At 36.1% G+C, this 22428-nt stretch overlaps 1 protein-coding gene across 7 annotated transcripts in view; it reads left to right on the forward strand.

Moving 5' to 3' along the window:
- The window catches only part of EPS15 (epidermal growth factor receptor pathway substrate 15), a 54741-nt gene extending 32313 nt beyond the window's left edge, over nucleotides 1-22428 (forward strand). For 3 of the 7 annotated variants that reach the window (XM_075097640.1, XM_075097641.1, XM_075097642.1), the window contains exons 13-25: nucleotides 503-575; nucleotides 5619-5780; nucleotides 6375-6572; nucleotides 8472-8669; nucleotides 9220-9297; nucleotides 9644-9734; nucleotides 11115-11150; nucleotides 12015-12151; nucleotides 13748-13817; nucleotides 15018-15094; nucleotides 15598-15760; nucleotides 18358-18536; nucleotides 20474-22428. In XM_075097640.1, the coding sequence (XP_074953741.1) occupies nucleotides 503-575; nucleotides 5619-5780; nucleotides 6375-6572; nucleotides 8472-8669; nucleotides 9220-9297; nucleotides 9644-9734; nucleotides 11115-11150; nucleotides 12015-12151; nucleotides 13748-13817; nucleotides 15018-15094; nucleotides 15598-15760; nucleotides 18358-18536; nucleotides 20474-20620 (1609 nt within the window). In that variant the 3' untranslated portion in view covers nucleotides 20621-22428. The remainder of the gene's footprint in view (nucleotides 1-502; nucleotides 576-5618; nucleotides 5781-6374; nucleotides 6573-8471; nucleotides 8670-9219; nucleotides 9298-9643; nucleotides 9735-11114; nucleotides 11151-12014; nucleotides 12152-13747; nucleotides 13818-15017; nucleotides 15095-15597; nucleotides 15761-18357; nucleotides 18537-20473) is intronic. The other 4 variants (XM_075097643.1, XM_075097644.1, XM_075097645.1 and 1 more) reach the window with 2 other exon arrangements.

Below are 22428 nucleotides of genomic sequence, written 5' to 3' on the forward strand. Positions count from 1 at the left end.
ACCTTTCATCTTCGGACTGAGCTTACCAACAGATATATCTAAAGTTTGGTAGGCAAAGTTCATTAATCAGCTAGATTGGCCTGCTGGAAATGTTTTCTAGCTGCTGTTAGCATAGGAATTACTGTGTTTGCAGGGGTTAATAGATGGAATCTGATGCAATCCCTCCCACTTTTCCCAGCAGTTTTCATTAGACAAGTGCTCCATAGCAACAGTGAGATCACTGAAGACAGTATTTCATTGATTTCTCCCTCCCGCCCCCTTCCATTTTTGAGCCATTCTTATCACTGAAGTGCAGTTGGGTGAAAAGATAGGGGGTTTTATGCAGAACACTTATGTAGGCTTCTGTCTTGTAAATAATTTGGAAAGCAGAAATCCCTTACATCTTTTGTGTTTGATGTTTCACTATGTATTTAAAGAGAGATACAGGCTTAGGGGGCTGGATAACTGTACCTGCTGTAGCAGATGTTCTTAAGTATTCTTGCATTGTTTGCTGGTCTTCTAGGGAAAAGAATAATGTAGAGCAAGACCTGAAGGAGAAAGAAGATACCATCAAGCAGAGGACAAGTGAGGTCCAGGTAAATAAGACACAAAATTGTTGTTCAGACACCTGATACTGCACCATGTGGTGCTTTAATGGCAGTGGGATTACTGAGTCTTTAGATCACATCACTTATTCAGTGAAAAGAAAAAAATTGGTGGCTAAGATAATGTGCTTTGAAATGTGTTTTCTATATCAATGTGGGTTGGTGTAGGTGTGTGTATTTATCTAAATATGTGAGCTCCTAGGATATGTAGCCTGCATGGATTTTTAAATGAAAAATGTTACAAAATAATAGATTTCTCTTTTTTTCATTGTTTTTGTTTTGGTTTTTTGTGAGTGCTTTTTTTTTTACAGCAAGGTTATTTAATGTATGATTAAAACTAAAAAAGACACTGTAGCACTGTAAATTAATAAACGTAAGTGGTTGAATTAAAAGGGCTTGTGTATGGGGCTGCTTAAGAGTCGCAGTAATTACCAGCTTGGGAGGGATGTTGCCTCAAGTTAATTTTGCCTAACATAAGTAAATTTTTAAAATAATCTGTTTGATTTTTATTTAAAACGATGACATTGAATTTCCAGAATATTGGAAACTTTAGATTTTACAAGTGGTTTACAAGGATTAAAAATTATTCAGTCAGCATCAGTGTTTAGGGGTGCTAACAGTCTAGCCAAGCCCTGAATTAAATGCTGCAAAGCAATTTTTCAATTACATTTTAAGCTGCAAAAGCAGCTGGAGTTGCTGCTTTAAGAAAAACCCCGGTGTGATATCTGATCACTCACACTTATTTTAGGAATCTTCATTATTTTAAATAATCTTTATTTGATTAAGAGCAAATAATGCAAGATTTCTGCATTTTACTTTGTGTTGGGCAGAAAAAGAGCCAATGTGTTACCACCGTTATGAATTTTGTGCTGGGTGTTTAATATCCTTGAAGCCTGGATGATAATTAATAGTCTGACCTTTCCGAAGATAATCAGATGCTGGCCTGTTAGTCACGATGGCAGCCAGATTCAGCAGCTGCAGGAATGCATACAGAAGTTGCCCATGTCTGTGGTTCTGTCCATGCATGCAGCGGTCAATCCCCTCCCTGCTCTGCAGATTGCCTTTTCACACTGTTAAAAATTCTTATGGGTATTCCTGGATTTGCACACAGGATTATATTGTTAGTGTGTTCTGGAATCTGTGTGTGTTCGTGTGAAGGTTGAGTTCTCTGGTGCCTTTGCACAAAAGGTATATAAAGCTAAATAAAAACCTTGCCTTTAATGTTACAGTATTAGTGTCATCTGCATGTGTTTAGTGTTTAATAGTAAGCAGCATCACAGAATCAAATAAGTCATTGTGTCTAAAGAAGTAACGTTGGAAACAACTGTCTCAGGTCCTTAACCTCTTAGTGATTGCACAAGCTATTTGTACCTTTTTAAATATAGAGTTAGAGTTCTGTCAGTCTGCAGAGAAGGAACAGCCTATTACTGGCTTGTCAGAAAAATGAGAAACCATCAGGATCAAACAGGATACGGCTGTAGCATTCATTTAAGCTGGTGGCCCTTTATCTCTGGTCCCTTTCCTGCTCCTGAATGTTGGAGGGACCTGCATGTTTCAGGAAACTCATTGGAACTTCAGAGAATAGTGGTGACAGACTAAGAATATCTTTACATCATGCTTTTTTTCTTCTGCCTTTATTCTAATGGTGACATTGCTAAAGATGGTGTACAAAACTAGCGTGTTCTAATCTGCCACCTTGGATCAAGCTAGTTTCGTGACATCACACTCCAGGGTTTCTGATACCAGAATTACTTCAACGGGCACAAATCATAATCAAATATAGCCATGGTCTATGATGGGTCAGATGATTTGTATGGGAAAGAATAACAGTTCTTCTTCTATAAAATAATTTTAATCCTGTGTAAATAGATACTAAAAAGCAAAGACAGAAAAAGAGTTGGAGGGGAAACAGCATACTGGTGGAATTTAATGTGCTTATTAAAATATCAGCTCTTTAGTAGCAAAGATTAAGGGGTGTTTTTTCTTGAAAATCTATGGGCACAGTAACAAAGATCAAGAGACTTCTAGGGCACCATTTCCTTAGCTTATTCTGTGATTGGATTAGCATTTTCCTATAAATATGGGAGTAATAAACTCACATATAAAATGTTCTTCTTGGCAGTAAAGAAGTTTGTTTTACAGAGTTCATGTGTAACTAAAACATTAGTTTTTGACCACATACCAAGTGGCATCTGAAGGTGCCTTTCCCTGGCTGTCCCTTTGCTGTCTCATTGCCAGCTTGCTCTTCTAGACACAGATGTTGAGGGACAGTTGCTTCAGCTGCTGGAGACTGCCTCAAGCAATGGGTTTTGGGGTGCATTCACAAGATTCTCATCCTCCCTCTAGCGTTTCACATGTAATGGGCATGGTTTGTCAGTCTACCTGCTAGGGCTCTGAAATAAGTGGCGATTCTCCTGGCTTTCCCAACAATTAGCGTATGTTCCTTAGAATTTTATTGACCTGAAGTCAAAAGGTCTATGTTTTGCTTTTCAGTGGGACACTGAGACTTTGTAAAGAAATTTGAGGACAAATGTATCTAATTCCTGAACAAAGCATAGTATATGTTTGCATCAGTTGGGAAAAAAATGTAACACACTGTGTGAGACACTGCTTCAGAGAAGCGGGCGGGGAGAGGGGGAAGTGAAAGATATTTTCGGACTGTGGCCTTCGAAGTAGCCTACAATGTTTCTGGCATTCTCTTCTAGCCTTTTGATCTCCTTGTTGGCCTGAGTTTTCAACAGATTCATGATCCGAGTATCCCACTCAGCATTGGATTTTCCCTATTCTTTGTTCCTTGCAGTGCAGCAGAGCCATTAGAAAGTTGGTGAAGTTTAACTTTCCTGTGCTGTTTTAGACTTAACTGTTCTTAGCACATGGATTGTTTGGTGGACTGGCAATCTATTAAATCCATAGTCTATCCGTGGAAATACACACCTCTATACTTTCCTTGTCCTACACTACATTAGCATGGAGAGTTATAATGATTAAATCCAATTCAAGATTACAGTTACCCTAAAAATGTTAGTTTGTATCACCTTAAGTATGTTAATGGTTTTCATATAGAATCTCATTCAGTGCTTGAACATTAAGATGCTTCTTCTCTGTTGAGAGTGTTCTTCGAAATCAAAGCTTAATTGGAGCCTGGTGTAGTCATGACGATGTATCTTTGAGTATTAGCCCCAGTTCTGTGTATTGTATCTACTCTGACCTTTAATTTTGGAGTGGTTATGTGAACATGTTTGGGTTTTTATTTTGGTTGGGTTTTTTCCTTCTTTTCTCTTCTGGGAGCCATCAGGCATAGTTAGGTCTCTTCAGTGCTTCTCTGCAGCTGTGGCTAGGACAGGCATCGGGATTCAAGGAACAGTAGCAAGAGGGAGGTGATCTATATTGTGTGTATGTGAATTCTAGCTTCCTTTCAGAGAAAGGAGACTGAAATCTCTTTAAGCTGTTACTTTTTCTCCTGTTGCTTGTGTTGAGTGTCAGCTGATACTTGCTTTTCAAAGTGATGTAAAAAAATGAATGGATCAAAAGTGTCCCAATTATCCAGGTCAGTAGCTGGTGTAAGAAAGAGCTTTTTGTGCCCATGCCAGTTTGTCTTTCATAGATTAGAAATATCCAGTAACTCACCTAGTCTGACTGCTGTACATCAGTCATACACCCTTTACTGAGCTTCAAATTTGATTTGGTTTTTTTTTTTGTGTGTGGTTTTCTCCTGTTTTGAGGGAGTCTGGGGGGTTGGTTTTTTTATTTGTTTGGGGTGGGGTTGTGTTTTTTTCGGCTGGGATTTTTCTCCCCCCCTCCCCCCCCCCTTCCATAAAAGCATCTATGATGTTTCTTTAGGTAGTCTTCCAGTTGTCTTGAGGTTACCTATTTCCCTAGCATCTGACTGCTGCACCATATGCCTTTCTATTTCTGCCTGGCTTTTTTTGTCCTGATTATCTGGAGGTGTTAGCACTGGTGGATAAACTATCTTCCTCACAAAAAAAAAAAACAAACAAACAACCCCCAAACAAAACAACTCTAAAAAAGGACAGCAGGATCTTAGCTTAGAGTAGCACATGAATATATGATCTAATCAGAAATTAATGTCAGTTTGTTTTCTTATCCTCCTAAAACTTTTTATCTCTGTTTTTTTACTGTTGGTCATGATTATTCCCTTAATTACCATATTTTCTCAGAAAGGCTGCAATCTTCTTTTCATCTAATGCTTTTCCTTTTCTATTAATCCTTTTTGATCTCCCCATATTATCTATTCCTCTTGACTTTGACAATTCTTTCTTCCTAAATTAGTTTCTTGACTTTTTTCAATGTTATCTCTGCAGTTTGTTGAAGTATAACCATTTCTGTTGCTCAGAAATTAACTAATTGTCATGTGATGCTACTTAATGTACTTAGAACACAAGATATATACATACTGTTGTTTCATAAGTTAAAAGATGCCGTATTGTTGTGTATGGAATTAACCTTTCCTACCAGTACCATTACATGGAAACTAAGTTTTTGGCTGATTTTTGCAAAATTAGAGGCAGGGAGGCTCTAGGAAGGAGTACATTTGGGTTAACAATGCACAAGTTTGGTCCATTACCATGTTGCTAAAACAAGTTCCTATTTTTGTCCATGTGTTTTCAAACGGGGAGGGAGCAGAATAAAGAATTTCTATTATTAAGGAGCTCAGTAAAATATATTGCTAAAACATAGGACAGATTCAGTGTGTAAAGATGACTTCTAAATTCAAAATGAAACCCTAACTTCCCTGTAAATAAAAAAGTTAATCTCTGTGTTGATGCACGATCTTCTATATTTCAGTGAGATTCTTTTTACTACAGAAAAGAAAAAGCAAATAACCTGTTTATTTTTATGTCTTAGAATTAGAATTTGAGAATAGTTGCTGGTCTGACATGTTATAAATGCTAGCTTTTGAAAGATATTTTGTAGATAGTTTGAAATCTGAGTTAGTACTGCAGTTTATACTACAGAATTTAGTGGTTAGGAGGAGAGAGGGAACAAATGCAAAGCTTATGTGTTTTATTACAGGATCTACAAGATGAAGTGAAGCGGGAGAGCAGTAATCTACAAAAGCTGCAAACTCAGAAACAGGAAGCGCAGGAAATTCTTAATGATCTTGATGAGCAGAAGGCCAAGTTGGAAGAGCAACTTAATGACATCAGGCAGAAGTGTGCAGAGGAGGCCCATTTGGTAAGGTCTAGTGGCTAAGGCCCTAGAAAGAGTAAATGCCTCATTCTGAAGAACTCACCCTTGCAGTGTTACAGTTGTTGGGGCAGGAGAAAAAAACATTAACAAATAGCCTGTGTGTCAAGATTTTGTGATCAACAGAGAATAGGAAATATGTCACTTATTTCAGTGACTTCCTAATTTAGTATCAGTGTGTCAACAAATACACTGAGATATACTTGCAAACAAATAATGCAAAACTATAATGCAACATAAGTGTAATTAGAAGCACTAGCTACCGGGACCGAGTCCTTAGTGGTTAAAAAAATCATCTTACAGGTATGTAGATTTTTTTTCTAATATAAAAATATAATTTTTCCTTAAGGTCTAAAATGATGTTTTCAGGATTAGAAATATCTGTTGGTGAGGAAAACCGCTAGAATACTATGATCTTATTGAGACCAATAAGGAATTAACATTTTATTCAGGTATGATCTATAATGTCTGCAATGGCTATGAACTTTTTACTTCTTATGGTTATAAATAAGAGTACTTGGATGTGTTTGGAGGTGTGGGGGTTTTTTTTATTTGGCTTTGAAATATTTGTTCATGCTTTAGATTGCCATGCTGAAGGCTGAAATAACAAGCCAGGAATCAAAGATTTCAGCATATGAAGATGAACTGACCAAAGCTCAAGAGGAGCTGAGTCGCCTGCAGCAAGAAACTGCAGAGCTTGAGCATTGCATAGAGTCTGGGAAAGCACAGCTGGGACCTCTTCAGCAACATCTGCAGGATTCACAACAGGAAATCAATTCAGTAAGGCAGTGTGAAAGACCAAAAAAAAAAAATTTTTGTAGCTGGCAACCTTTACTGTGGTTTTTCTTAAGGGGAGGGCGTTGTTTCTTTTTTCTTCACTGTTTGCTCCTGTCTTTAGTTGCTTACACATGTGTTCTGTGCTAATAGTTGTTAGAATTCTTAGGGGCTGACTCAAGTCAATCAAGATACTTCATGATTTTTCTCCAAGCTTTATTAATAAAAAAGGATTAATTTATTATACTTCATAAATAAGTTGTCTTAATGTAATGAATGAAAAATGGATAATGCATGTTTAAATTTTGTGTCCAGTAGTTATTTAATCTTTCTTCCTCAGCTGTGGCCTGGGGCACGCTCTTGTTACTCTTCAATTTATGTGAAGTTGGTATAAAATTACTAACATTTACTTAGTGCACTGTTGAAGGGGAAAAGTAAGGTGAGTGTAAGAACCAATTGGATTAAGACTAGATACTGAGAAGCAGAGAGATGGCTGCACTGTTTTAAAGCAGAGAATGGTCCTTTGAGGTGCTGCTGTTATATTAAAGGAACACTTCTAGCTCCTTTCTGTAATCAGTGATTTATTATTATTTCAGTGGGTTTGCTTGCACACCCTTTCCTCATCATTCTTCTCTGTCTTGCCAGCTGCCTAATATATTAGCCAGAGTGACACCACTATTGAGTTAAAAACAAAACAAAAAGCCTTCCTATTAACTTGGAACCCTAGAGGTGGCTGACTTTTGAATTGGTCGTGTCACGCAATTCCTGTCTGTAACTTGTTAACAATTTTTTTCCTTATGACTTCCACTGCTAGTGTTCATGCAGGAACACTTTCTTCTGTTTAAGAGCCTTATAACATATTCATAATTTTGAAATTCAGCTGTGACATTTAGAAATGGAGAAGTAAATGGATTTTCCTTTTGGCTCATCACAGATAGAGAGAAGGTTGTGCTATTTCAGTATTAATATACTAGCAAGAGGTATCTGTGGTGAACAGATTTGAGGCTTATAATACAAGTGTTTATGCTTGACTGTACTACAAGCGTTTTTAAAAATAGGTTTTATATTAGTACTCCTGATTTTATTGCTCTTGGCTCACATAATGAACAATAGATGCTTTAGTGCTTTAGGCAAGATTTTTCTAACAGTTGGTCTGAGGTCAGTGTATTTGAAAGACACCTGGTGTTGTCTTTGCTGCCACCTGACTTGTGACATGTGCAAGGGAATGATAACTCTATTAGGTGACTCACCTAGCAGAAGCCAGCGGGATTTAGATGTCTAAATATCTGAACTATGTTCATCCTTCTGCATAATCTGCCAAATCTAATAATTCCTTCATAACTGGCAGGTTGGTTGTAAATGTTTGCTGTGAGGTGCTGCATTAAGCATATTGCTGAAATAATAACATGTGGATGTAACTGCTTAGGAAGATATACTGTGGATTTTGTAGAAGTCACATGGGAGAAGGTAATGAATCTTCTTGGAAGATTAGAATTCTGTTAAAGCAGCCGCCTTAATTTAGAGTTCAAGACAAATGCATAATTAAACAAAACAACACCCAAACAAAGCCAACAAACAAGAAAACCCTGAAAGCTTTTCAACTCTTCTCATGAGTTTGAGTAGAAACAAAGCAACAAGTCTTGATGTTGCCAGTGATGCAGTCTGCTTCCTTGGCAGGAGAGGGTTCTCAGGTCCGTCCTTCAACTATATTAAATCTCTTCTAAAGGAGATTTGTGCTTATTTCTCAAATTTCACCCTTTGAAAGAATGTGGGGCTTAATATCTTTGCTTTTGAAAATAAGAATTTGACACATCTGACTTCCATCTTGTATATAAGAGGGGATGGTCATATAATAGCTTCTGTGTACTGCCATACTGATGCATATACATTTATTTCTGTTTACAGGTGCAGACAAAACTTCTTGAGCTGAAAGAATTGGAAAATAACCAATTTAGTTGGCACTCTCAGCTACATAATACACTTGTTAATGGAACTGCGGATCATTCTAGTCTTAGCAACAGCAGCAGTGAAACTGCTAACCTTAATGAGAATGCTGAACGGGAAAGTATAGCAGAAGATGAACCAATTAACAGTGTGTCTCCAGTGAGTAGTGTTTTGCCTGCTTGATCATGATGCAATGCAGCTGTGAAGTTGGAATAAGTTAAGAATGTATCAAGATTGATTATGTTTTTAAACACAGAAGTGAAATTTCAGGGTGTTATTCTGAGGGACTATGTTTCAGCAGTCTGAAAGTTGGTAAGCAGAAAAGGAGGCAATTTTAGCTTGGCTAGAAAGCAGCAATAAAAATTTTTCTGTACTTGTTTCCAAAGCAAAATATAATAAATTGAATAGTAGAATTAACACTAAAGGAGAGCAGCTGTCTCCAGTTGGTGCAACAAGAAGGGAATAAGGAATGGTACAGAAAATCTAACACTGTCTTGCTTTAAACATCCCTCCTTATGTCCCAGTAGTTTCTTGGGTTTTTTTCTTAAACTTTCACAGGGTTTACAGTACACTTCAGTATCTCTTATAATATGTATGAATCTCTTAAGTATCCTTTAGTATATTCTTTTAGCTGTTCAATCCTTAAAAAATTATATTTTGTAGTTTTCTATTTACTTATTTATGGTGAATTGCTTTTATCCTTCTGTAGGTAAGGAATAGTCCTGAAACAACAGCCTCTGTTGTGGAAGAAGAGAAAGAGACCCCAGCTGCAACTATTCCCAAAAAAGTGAGTTTGTTCAGATTTGGGGGAGGAAAAAAGAAATTTTAAAAAATCCTAGTTAAACTGTTTCAGGCTTGCATGTCACTTGCACCATGGTCAACAACAGAGAAATAAACCTGTCACTTTTTATTGTTTTTATTTAGTGTCATGAAAACATTTCATCTTATATAGCAGGCAAGTTGTTGTTGAGAAATATTTTGGATCTCCCTTGAGGAATTACGTAGAATTCTAGCTGTCTCTTTTTTTCAGCTCTAAGAAACTATGGAATGGTAATGCAAGATAACATAAGTGTTTTCTGTCCTGCATGTCTTAAAAATTTAATACCTTTCTCTACTTCTTTTGCATTGCCCAGGAAGATCCATTTGATGCTGAACCTCATCCATTGCCTGACCTAGTTTCTGAAGCCAGCTTAGAGTTCTTCCAGTCTGACCCTTTTGTTGGCAGTAAGTAAACTTTTCTCTAAGTGCAGATTTGCAGAAACAGGTCTTGTATGAGCAGAAGCAGGTCTTGTATGAGCACATCTCAGGCTAATCTTCACCCTGGAACTGCTCTTTATAGAATAAATGTGAAGGTGTTTGAGTGACAGGAGTGTGGAGCCAATAGCATTACAAAAATGGAAATGAGAGTTCCAAGATATTTCTCCTTCCTTCATCTGCACTTTCTAATTAGCTGTGAAAATTTGCACCTTTCCCTCACCACTCTTCCTGGGTACCTTTCTTACCTCCCCTCCCATTCACAGCACAGCTCCACAAACAGATCAACTGAGGGTTCAGTGAGCTGTGGTGTGGGGAGGGTGTGGGTGGTTGAGAGTGAATGGCTGTGGCCTACTTGTGGTAAGTTTGGCACTCAGAAAAAGGTAATGTGGAACTGCACCATCTGTTCGTCTTGTGGAAGTGCTATGCTTTATTTTAAGAACTTGCAACTTATGAATGCTGTTGCTCTGATTTTTTTCTTTTATGTTGGAAAGAAGGGATCTCTCTATATGGAGCCACTCGAAGAAGGGGAGTTAATTTGGATGAACTGCTGAAGCAGATGTTTTCAGCCACATTAATATGATTTTACATGCTTTCAGAATCATCATCAATTTAGCTGGTATCACTTTGAAAGGAAAATAAGCTACATGTTTCAGATCACTTGGCTTCTGAAAAACTGTCAGTGCAGATTTAATACTTTTAATGAATAAATTAAACTAATTTAAAACACTTTGGATGTTTCTATGTAGATATTACTTGATTTTTATTTATATTGAAGTGATCCTACTTATGGCACGTGACACAGCCTTTCTTTCAGAGGAGAAAGGTATGTCTGTTAGTAGCCAACCATTTGGGCTTTGTGTGCTCAGTATGTTCGGGACTGGATTACCTACAGCTAAGACGCAGAACGTCTGTGTGTCTCCGATGTAGATGAGGGAGTAGAATCGATGCAGTTTGGACCATGCATCCAGTACAGAAATGAACACTTAAAAGCTACCATCCATGATGCCTGTGAGAATTATCAAAACTGGGACTAAGCTTCTATCAGTGATTAGCCCGGATTACCATAGCAGTAAATACCACAAAATGTGGGTGTTTACTGACAATAGCCAACAGAAAAGCATTTTTGAGACGGCTGCTTTTGTATGTGTTTCATGCTGGTAGCGAGCTACTTGATGAATATTTGCATTGTCTAATGCTAGCTCTTGTAGTTCCACTGAAAATAGTGCAGCTGTTCCTCTGAGCGAGAGTTGTTTAAATTCTAGCAGGAATGAGTTTGTATCTGAAAGACTTCAACTCAGTACATGCGTTATGATTAAAAAGCTACAAGTCACTTTTTTTTTTTAACAGATGATCCCTTCAAAGATGACCCTTTTGGGAAGATTGGTGAGTAATTTTAACTTTTAATGTGGGTTTTTTCCCCCCCCCTAAACAAATCCTGGGAAAAGTGTCACCACTTTCAGCACACAAAAAGGTGGAAATTACCCAAAAAGTGACCACAGGATGGATGTATATCAGTAGCAGCTGGCCACTTGTGTTAAAGTTTTTCAGGGAAGCCCATTGCCAGTGAACCTCTCTCTTGCTGTTAGTAGTGTCCATAGTTGGGGTTTAAGTATGTGAAGGTGGTGAATGGAAGGCCCCCAACCAACTCTTGCTGCTTGTTTTATATGCAAAGTTATAAGACTGTACTCTTTTAATGACTCTTAACTTACCAACTTTCTTTAGCAGTAAATATTGAAAAAGGTGGGAAGCCTCTATTGAGGCTGGCTGTATAGGCAATGTCATTGTGTTATTTGGTCCTGAATGGAGTTACTGGTGACAAAAAACCAAAATGACCAGTGGGAAGGATATAGCAAAATAGCATTGTGTACCAAGTGCCAAATAAGAAAATATCAATTGTGCTTGGGGAGCGAAGGAGAGGAGGGTAGGAGAGTTCTGAAAAACATTAAGTTTTGGAAAATGCTTAATTTTTTAGGGGTGCTTGGTGAAAGAACCTGTTCACTTAGATGATTCTGGAACTGAAACACTGGCACCATCCAAAGTTCTCATGATGTACAGAAAACATTGGCTTGCCTAATGTTTTGGATCACAGAACACAAATTATTCACGGATGAATTTCATACTTCAGAGATCTTTGGTCTTAAATGTGTCACCTTCTTGCAGTATGAGAAAAGCAATATAATGTTTAGATTTTAAGATATCAAGCTAAGTAAAGCTAGCAGGAATGTTAATGAGATATTTGCTTTTTAGATCCATTTGGTGGTGATCCCTTCAAAGGCTCAGATCCCTTTGCAGCTGACTGTTTTTTCAAACAATCCTCCACTGATCCTTTTGCGACTGCTGGCACCGATCCATTTAGCACTGCAGACAACAGTAATAATATCACAGTAAGTTTGACAGAATTCATTTTAGTTCCTTCTATATATGATTTGGGCAAAATAACCTATTTTGTATATTAGGACATGCCTTGAAATGCTGCTATTTATCATATAGATAAAAGGCTATGTGTTATCCTGTGGCTCTGTCTTGTCTTTTTTGTGTGTGTTCTATTTTATAGAAATAGTCACAGGTGAAATAGAAGTAAAAAAAAAAATGTTTGTGTGGAGCTTCATTGCTCCACAGATAAGAACATACGAGAGTAATGAACTGAGCTCTGTTGATAGCTGCTGGAAGTTAATAAACATTGAAAGAAACCCAAGATTAATCTCACCAAGTTATGTTGAGACACTTGATTTTTTGCCTCAGAGCTTTAAAGGATCAATAAGTATGTTCTGTATCTTATCTGAAATTTGATATGGTATGGGATTTCACTTCTGAAAAAGTCAAGTTGTTCTATAGGCATATGTTGTTTGGGTTTTGTTTTGGTTTTTTGGGTTTTTTAAATAAGAATCATTGAAGCCCTCTCATAATGTGGAGATTCTTACTGAATCTTTCAAATGTACTTAGGTGTAACTTCTAGCTGTTCACATTATAACTGAGCAGTTATTGATTAGTCTCGAGCCTATAATAAGGTAGAGTTGGGCATGAAACCTTCTCTGATGTATGGTAGAACTTGAAGATGAGGTAATATTTAGGGCTGATAGACAAACAATTGAAAGATGAAATTCTTCATGTCACAAGTTTATCTTCATACTTTTGCCACCTCCTTTCCTTCTCCGTACTGCTTCCGTTCATGCCTCACTTCCAATTTTGTTTGTGTATAAAATGTGTTTACACATATTTGAAACTTAGATACGTGTGGATTAGGATTAGGAAATTAAGTGGCTGTAGAGTATGCCTGAGACAAACCCACAACAGCCAAGACAGTGAGAAATTGCTGCCCCTAACAGTGGTGTTCTTGTCCTTCCATGTGGTGTGCACGTTATGCAGATCTCAAGGTAATATTACACACCGCAGCCCACACCTCCAACCTTAAAAATTGGTTTTCTACAATCTTCAATACTTAATCAGCATGCTATCCTTTGCCAAGTCTTAATATTCTGATATAGCCAATTATTGGTCGTGATGCAGTCTGATAATAAGAGAAATATAGAAAAGGGAAAAAAATTTAAAAAGGGTCAGAGCTATGGCGTGAGATTAGCAGCTGATTCTTGTGAGGTCTGTATTTCTGAAGTTAAGTTATGCACTCATCTTAAATGCTTTACTGCATCTTTGTGGTGATATCTTGTTATATCTTCATGAAGAGGGCTCTGGTTGTAGAAATCTGAGACCCAAATGAATGTTAGATATTCTTAAATTTTGTGTTAGTGGTTACCAAGTATGTTGCACTTACTGTACTTTTCTGTCCTTTGAAAATATAAATCACTGTTCCAAGGAGGAGTTTCTGTTAAAGGACTTGTTTACTGATGCTGATAAAAGATACATCCAAAATACTTTGTCTCAAAGCTTCTAAACTGAAATAAATTGTGATTGTAGTCTTAAAATGAGGAATCTTCTTAAGCTGAAAACCAAATTTCCCTCCAAATGGATTTTTTTAATTTTAGACAGAGATATCAAAGAAGAACGACCCTTTTGCCCCTGGTGGAACAGCTGTTACTACATCAAATGATCTAGGTAAAAGTAGATTATACAGATCAGACTTCTTGGGTTTTATTTTTATTTGCTTTTGCTTATTTTTTGTTTCCAGTCATTCAACTGAATTTGTAATGGAGCATTTTAGGGATTTACTATATTTTCTGGATTTTCCTGTAAAGCATGACATAAAGTGCAAGTTTGCAGGGGGTTGTTTTTATAAAACAAAGCTGTCTCATGATCTTTAGCGCATACCACTGAAGGCTGATTCTGCAAAAATGTTCCTCTGCCTTACCTAAACCTGGTGAAATATCCTGATCTGAGTGTTTTGACTATTTGAATGGTTTGCACTGCTACCCATTAGGGTTGTTTTTAGAGATTCCATGTTACATTCTAAGTAACATACAAAACAGCTTTGTACTAAAAGAGGAGATGTGGGATAGAATAACTACTTAAAAATTTTTACTGTTAGTTTGCTTCTTTTGGTTTGCTATTACCCTCCCTCATTTGAGGGCTAAAGATGTTTTAGGGAAGACTCTAATCCGTTATTTTCCCAAGTTGCACTGACAAGTGGTATTCCAAAACATGAACCCATGTGTTATTTCATATTGTAAAGCTGTTCAGTTTAATTGTAGGGGGAAAAAAAGCCATTTTCTGAAGATGCAGAAGTGAGTACTGGTAGAGACAGTGCACTAATTGCTTTACAGTAGAATAGCCATTTTTACATATTTTGAGGGACATGAGAATGAGAGGGTACTGTTGATTTAGATTGAGATGATACAAGGTTTAGATATTTTATTCCACAAGTGGGCCTACAGTCAGAAGTGAGCTCTTGGTCATGTTCATAAATATATATGTCTGTGTATGTATATTTATGGGTGTATGCACACAAAAAATACCTCTGTGTATATACATAGATGTATCTCAGCAGAACATCCAGGAGAATGGTTATTTGATACGTTCAGTGGAATTTAACTTTTTTTTAATGTAGGAAACCAGAATACCAGTATTTCTTTTGAATTACTCCCTGTTCAGGAGAATTACTATTCTTAATCGGCAGTTGACAGTGTGTTTGTAAAAGCTACTTAATAACTTAGTGCCCATCTTGTAAAATACTTAATTTGAATTAGTCTATTCTGCAAAATATGTAAGAGTTGCTATTTTTTTTGGTGGGAATTTTTTCAATCTCTTTCATATTTAACTTTTAATCTCATTATGTTTGCTTGATTTGTGTGTATTTAGCTACAGACCCCTTTGCCTCTCTGTTTGGAAATGAATCCTTTGGAACTGGCTTTGCTGACTTCAGCGTGCTGTCAAAGGTAATATGAAGCTATTGCCACTCATAGAAAATGCATGAAACTGCAGTGACAAGACATAGCGTAATCTCTCTACACAGTTTCATTAGAGTTTTGCCACTACTAAAAATTTATAATGGCTTTCTTGAAAAAAAGGTATTTATAATAAATTGTCCTGCAATTCTATTGTGAAGAATGCAATATAATCTTTGTGGCTTTATGAGTATTTTCTGTATATTTTAAGTAATTTTTTTTAAAAAATTCGCTGAGTTTAACAGCAGAAGTATTACTTTTGCATGCATAACTGCACTCAACTTTATATTGCTGTTCACTTTCCATTCCTGATTTTTTCTTGTTTTCAATCTCCTGGAGTATGTCAATGGTATGTTTAAAAACAAACAAAAGTATTTTCTTTTTGTCTTAGTCCAAACTTCCAGTTCTAAAAAAATATTGCATTATTGAAAAGAAGGGGAAGTATTTGTAGAATTGCACTGAATATGTGTATGTTGCTGTTCTCTTTGTTGAAGGCCAACAACGAAGATCCCTTTAGCAATTCCACATCAGGTTCTGTCAACAATGTGATCATAACTAAAAACGTATTTGAGGAACCACCAGCTAAAACTGAGGACGTTCCTCCTGCATTGCCCCCTAAAACAGGAACTCCCACGAGGCCCTGTCCACCACCACCTGGTAAGAGCTGATACTGAGATGTTGTTAACAATTACCTTCTTCAATATTGGCAGTGGGACAATAATGATGAGGGGATGGTGAACTGTCTGAATTTAGAATGAATGAGCAAGATGTGAAACAAGTCTGTTCCTGATCTGGTGGTGGTTTCCTCAGAGTTGAATTTTGCATGGTGTTTGGGATCGTAGTTCGTTTTCTGAAGAGAGAAAGCATTTAGAAAACAGGGAAAAAACGAGTTATTACAAGTATCTGCAAGAACATAGCATGGCTGCAAATTAAATGGTTACTAATGTGATACATTGTGAATCTTGCATTAAATTTTGCTTAAAGTCAGAATTCAGTGTGTTATATCTATTGGAAAACCTCTGGTTTTAATGCAAAAATGAATTAAATAGGGTTAAATGACTGTGTCATGTTTTCAGATTAACTTTTCCCAGGTGGCCTTGCCAGATGTCTGTAGTAGTAAACATAGCCAATGTAATAGTAGTAAACCCAAGCTTCCTATGTTGTTTTCTGTTCAGTGATAGCCGAGTCCTCCGGTCTACCCTATGACACAAACCACCCTGCTTTCCAGAAAAGGCTGTGATTATCAAAGATAACAACACCTTCTTGTGGTTGCAACAAGCCCATGTTACAACAGACTCCTATAAATTTTTTTGCACAGATTGGAAAATATATTACTAGCATTCAAGTTCCTGTCCTTTGTTTTATTTTCTTTAAAAACTACTGCATCATTTTTTCTCTATTGCATTATATGAATGAATCTTAAGGTGTTTTGGAAAACTGTGTAGCATAAAACTTAAACATGTATTCATCTTTTTCCTCAAAAGAAGGGGAGCACAGTAAATGTAGGATTATACTACTAAAGTTTAAACTCAGCTGTTTAATTTCTAATGTTGATGTGAGATCTGGTTCATGCTTATGCCTTGCAAATAATCAGTTTCGTTGTAAATAACATTGAAACAGCTGACAGGACAAGTGATGATAATTTGAATGTTTGAGGGTGTTTCCTCATGGTCATCCTTGTTTAAAATAAAAAAAGGATTTCTGACTTCATTGAATGGGAGTAGCTAAGACATGGTGTACAGATCCGCTTTAGAAGGCAAGCTTCTAGTGGCAGAATGGCAGCATCCTTATCAATAGATGACTAGAAAAAAAGTAGCCTGTTTTGATCTGCACTTATTAAAATTGATACTGTGGTTATGTTGACAACCATTCCCAATAAATTACTTTCCTAATAGAAATAAAAAATAGAGATAATTAAGTGTATTTGTTTTTAATTACTCCCTTGGTCTGATTCAAAACAAGGGAATGCTTTTTCAAAGAAATGCCCCAAAATCTTTATCTTAATTTGTCATACTGTTGGAAAGTGTGCAGGAGGCTGGCTGCTTGCCTCTGAAATCCATTGCCTTTCTAGATACTGATAAGTAACCTCATTTCATGACTCTTTGGACAGATTTGGAGATTATATACTTCATATTCTTACATTTATTAACCCTTCCCGTGTAGAAATAAAATGCCCTAGATGTCCTTTGAAGCTGATTCTCCCACATTATTCAAGAAATAGACATGCATCGTTTGCCAGTAATAGGTCATCATCAGTGAGTGAGACCTATCATGGCAAGGTTATCTGTGAAGTGTCTAAATAAATTGTATATTCCCAAGGGGGTATTCTCTAAATCATTGCCAAATTAGAATCTCTTTTGGCCTATGAAAGAATTTTTAGACTATCTTGCAAGAGTGATATGCAAAATAATAACTTTGGTTCAATTCTGCAGTTTAAAATGGCAACAGAAGAAAGTTTTTAAAATATGCCGATTTTAAGTGTCAAACCACTTGCAGAACCCGCTAGTTGAATTCAAGAATCTGCAGTGAAACCTCTTCTGTAAGCAGTAACATATGGAGGGAACGGTGGGATGAAATTCAGCTCGGCTATTCTTGGAAGTACTTGGGTTAATGTCCTCAAAGGTGTTGAAAGCTGACTGGGGTTAAGCTGAAAAAAGAACAAGATAAGTGGGGGCTTGTGCCTGATTCTGTTATATCTGCAGCTACTTAGGCAAGGATTAACAAAATAGTTAAGCCTGTGATTGCTTGTTATCATACTCCTTCATTCTGTTAGTTTAAAAGCTACAGAAATTCCAGGTGTTACCGTAGTGAGAAGACATGGTGTTTTGCAGACTTACAAATATATTTCTGGTCTCTGAATGAAATTGTGTTAACTTGATCCAAACAAATAATAGAAAAGCCTTGCTGGAATGATCATGGATATAGAGAAGAAACTGTGCTGATAGAATAGGAGCTCAAAATTGTTAGAAATTTTCTTCACAGAATAATTAATTAGTACATAACTGTGTTCTTGAACACACGCGTTCTTGAACATACATGTGTTCCTTTTTATCTGATTACCCTTTAAGAAACTGTGGACCATACCCTCATTTTTTTAAATTGGCAACCCTTCCCCTGAAGTCATTGCAACTTCACTAGAAGAGGTTGCATTCCAAGTAGCTTCTGAATTTGGTTTTGTTTTTTTTTTTTTAAACTATTTTTGGCATGTTATTACCTGCTATCTTAAATTCATTTTAAATTCATTTTAATCTAAGGGAAAAGACCTATCAATCAAATAGACTCTTCAGATTCCTTTAAACCGAGCGATCCATTTCAGCCTTTCCCCACCCCAGACATTCCCAAAGAACAAGAAGCAGATCTATTCTGTGATCCATTTGCTCCCACCAGCATCAGTAAAGAGGCTGACCCCAACAATTTTGCAAACTTCAGTACTGTGAGTAAACACTTTTTACATTTGTTTCAGTATAATGACAGCTTTGAATTGTTCACACTGAAGTCTTTAATTTAAAATATTAAAACATATCCCATGTACAAAAGGGATATTGCTTCCAGTTAAAACAGTATTTACATTTAGTTTACAGCTGAGGCTGTCCTAAAACAAAATACTACAAAATGTTGTAGCTAATGTTAAAATTGCATTGCTTTTGAGTTTGGTTTTTTTTTATGGAGGCCTCCTAGATTTTAGAAAATAGGACTTTTAAAATATCTATGTTCTCAGGATTATTAATTTTATCAGAACATGCAGCAGATTTAAATTCTGTATCTATAACAAGCACATTGTTAACTATCCAATTAAAAATAAAACAAAAGGTGTGATTTTAATTTAGCTGTCACTGAACTTTTTGGTCATAATTTCAATGTACTGAAATACTGATAAACAGCCTCATAACGGTGTATGTTAATGAAGTATAATTTGATGAGTTTTGAACAGCTAGTAAATTCCAGACTTACGTATAATGAAGTAAAAGGTAGTAAGTGTCTTTTTATAACCAGAATCCATTTCATAGAAGTCGTGGTGTCAAAGCAGTAGAAGCAAATCTAAAGGTTTGTGCATGCCTTTATATATAATTTTTTTCTCTTTTGAGCTTTTGCAAATAGGAGTTTTGAAAGACGTCATCTCATTTTCAAGCTTGATACCTGTTAAATGCAATTTGCATTTACAGTATCTTGAGCATACAGCTTTTTTATTTTCAGGCCTAATAAACTATGTGCTTGATTGAAGTAAACTGAGGATTGACAGGCTCTCAAAATCATCTTGCGCTGGTTGATGTGTCTTGTAGCATGACAATTTCTGAATTGCTGTTATTGATCACTGTTAGCAGTTAGAGGGACTGAGAAGCCAGTTTGGAGGAGAGAATGTGAAATGTGGAATATAAAGCAAAAACATTCATTCTCTTTATGAAGGAAAAAGTATTATTTTCCAGCTACAATTATTGGAAATATTAAGTGAACTATGGAGAAAGCTCAAGCTATTCTATAGTTATTTCCCAAAGAAGCAGCTTAAAGCAGAAACTAGCTGGAGTATATTATAATAACCCTTTCATACTTAACATTGGGACATTCATGAAGACATGGGCTTCACCTACCTCTTGGCTTTTCTGCATGCTGACTAGAAACAAACTTTAGAATAATCTTTAGTATTTCATTTAAGGTGATATCCTTAACTGTCTCTGATTTATAGTCATTGTACCACAGAAATTTAGTTCACATTCTGTTCACATCAACGTACATGGAAAGAATCTGTTTGGGTTTTGGGTTTGGTGTTTTTTGGTTTTGTTTTGTTAGTTTTCTTTTCTCTTGTATCACACTGACCTTTCTCTACGTTACTACTAGGCTTCTAACTGTAGAGTTAGCTTATTATTTTGCTGCTTCTTGGCAGGAGTGTTTTTCATCTGCACAATTAAAACCAGTCATTCTACAGCTAATTTTCGCAGTCACTGTCACCTGGAAAAATCACCCCTAGTGAAACTAGGGTAAATCAGGATGTCCCACAGTGTGGATAGGGGTGTGTTTTGCAAAATACTTTCCTGATTTATTAAAAATTTTTCTTATATAGACTGGTTTTTATCCAAAATAGTTTGAATTTAGATTATAGCACTTTCTGCTCAGTAACCTTTTTGAAACTTGATATTGAATTTTGAAACATGGCGTATTTCATAAAAATACATCAACTTCAATGCAGTTCTTAATAGTTAAACCTTAGACTAAGCTAATCTTAAGTGTATTAAAATAAAAAAGCAAGTAATATTTGAAGACCAGAATATATACAATATTTTCTAAAACTGTAATTGGCCCTTAAACCAAGGACTTGGACAATGTTAGTTTTCATTGTATTATTAATCTGGTTTATTTTGTCTTTTAAAAATGCAGTATTCTACTGAGGAAGACATGATTGAATGGGCTAAGAGGGAAAGTGAGAGAGAAGAGAAAGAAAGACTGGCAAGACTAAAACAGCAAGAGCAAGAAGACTTGGAACTGGCTATTGCACTCAGTAAATCTGAAATTTCAGAAGCATGAAGTTTAGTATAAGATTTTGTCTTATGTCAGCTGTTTTGTCCCCTTTCCTGAATACCTAACCTATTTAAATGTTAATCAGAAAATACATATATACAAGGAACTATGAAAGGTTTAAAATTTCTGAAAGTGGTGTGAATGTTTCTGCTAAATTCAATCCTTTTGGTTATTGTTTGAATAACTTAAGTTTAGCATTCAGTTTCTCTCAAGTTTTCAGGAGAACAAAGTACTATTCCGAGCTGTAAGCAAATCAGTTTAAAACGCAGGTAGTGAGATTGTAGTTTGACTGTAATCAGTCAGCAGTTGGTAATTGAGCATAAAGTGAATATAGCAATTATTCTGTCATGGCTGACTGTCTCCCATCAAGCAGTCAGCCATTTCAAACCTTTTATTCTTCTAAAGAGATTTTAGTAATGCCAGAGTTGTGGAGTGCTTTATTTTATGTGTTTGCATATAGATTTTTCTGTTCACCGAAGATTCTACGTTTGGATTTGAAATAACAATCTTTATGGAGTCTACATCAGAAAGAGTGTGTCTTTCTGAAATCTTTAATGCTTTTCTTGCATGGTCATAGGTTTTAAGACAGACCTGTTATTTTGTTTTATAAAGCCGTTAAATTGAAGATTCATGTGTATTTGCTGTTGGCCAAGATGACTGTCAAATTATGAGACCCCACTGCTATTTGAGCCACTTTTGCCTGTGAAATATGCAGCTGAACTGGCAAGTTAATAAGTTCAATTTGAAATAGGATTGAGAATAGAAAATAAAAGCAGGTAGTCTGATTTTTGGTTTGTTTTTTGTTTGGTTTTTTTTTAACCACAGTTGTTTTCTGTATATGTAATTTATTGAATGCCAACTGATAGTTGCACCTTAAACTGAATAATTTCTTTATGGTCACTGAGTCAGAGTAGGATTGATAGAATGCTAATGAAAATAACTTAATAAAAATAACTTATTGTTCATTTTGAAAGAACTTTATTTTGGAGAATCAGTTTCATTAAAATAATTTCCAAAATCTTTTGCCCTATCTAAGAAAAATGAATGGCAGCAGCCTAAACATCAAGAGATTGGGGTTTTTTCTTGCACTTTTAACCTGTGGCATTTCTGTTGAGGAAATTGAAGTGTTTCAACAATCTGCACTGATGGGAAAGGGGTAGAACTCCCCTTTTTGATGAGATTGAGAACTTGGCCATGCTTCAGTATTTTAAGCTCTTCCCATTACCAATCAAGGCTGCTGTTGCATGATTTTGAGGGTAGTTTTCAATTTTTCAGGAAAAATGGGTAACCTGACTGGGATGGCTTTTCTTTTGCACTGGGAAATGAGCATATAAAACCTGCTCAAAAAAGTAACTTCAACTTTTGCAAGTATTAAATAGTTATAAATAGTATCATCTATACATCTTTGTAATGAGTGTACACTAATCTTGCAAACCATATGCTTAACTGGATTACACAGTTTCTTATCTTTTGTTAAAAATGTATACTCAGTGGACCAACATGATATTATATGTATATATTATATATATATATTCCTGCTTTCCATTATGGAATTTAAAGTTTTGAGTCATTTGATGTTACATTTCATGTTACTGACTCTGACTATAGTACTTTTACTCAGACTACCAACAAACCACTGCTGTGAGCTAAATGGCATTACTTTATGAAGTTTTAACTGTTTGGGTTGTTTTTTTTTTTTTAAACCAACTTGTTCAGGTGGGATTAGCCTCTATTTATAGACTTCCCTTTTGTTTAAAAAATCTAACAATAGCCTGTAATTACAAAGAAATAAAGTTTAAGTACATAAGCGTGAA

This window comes from Phalacrocorax aristotelis, chromosome 6, assembly GCF_949628215.1.
Source record: "Phalacrocorax aristotelis chromosome 6, bGulAri2.1, whole genome shotgun sequence".
Lineage (NCBI taxonomy): Eukaryota > Metazoa > Chordata > Aves > Suliformes > Phalacrocoracidae > Phalacrocorax > Phalacrocorax aristotelis.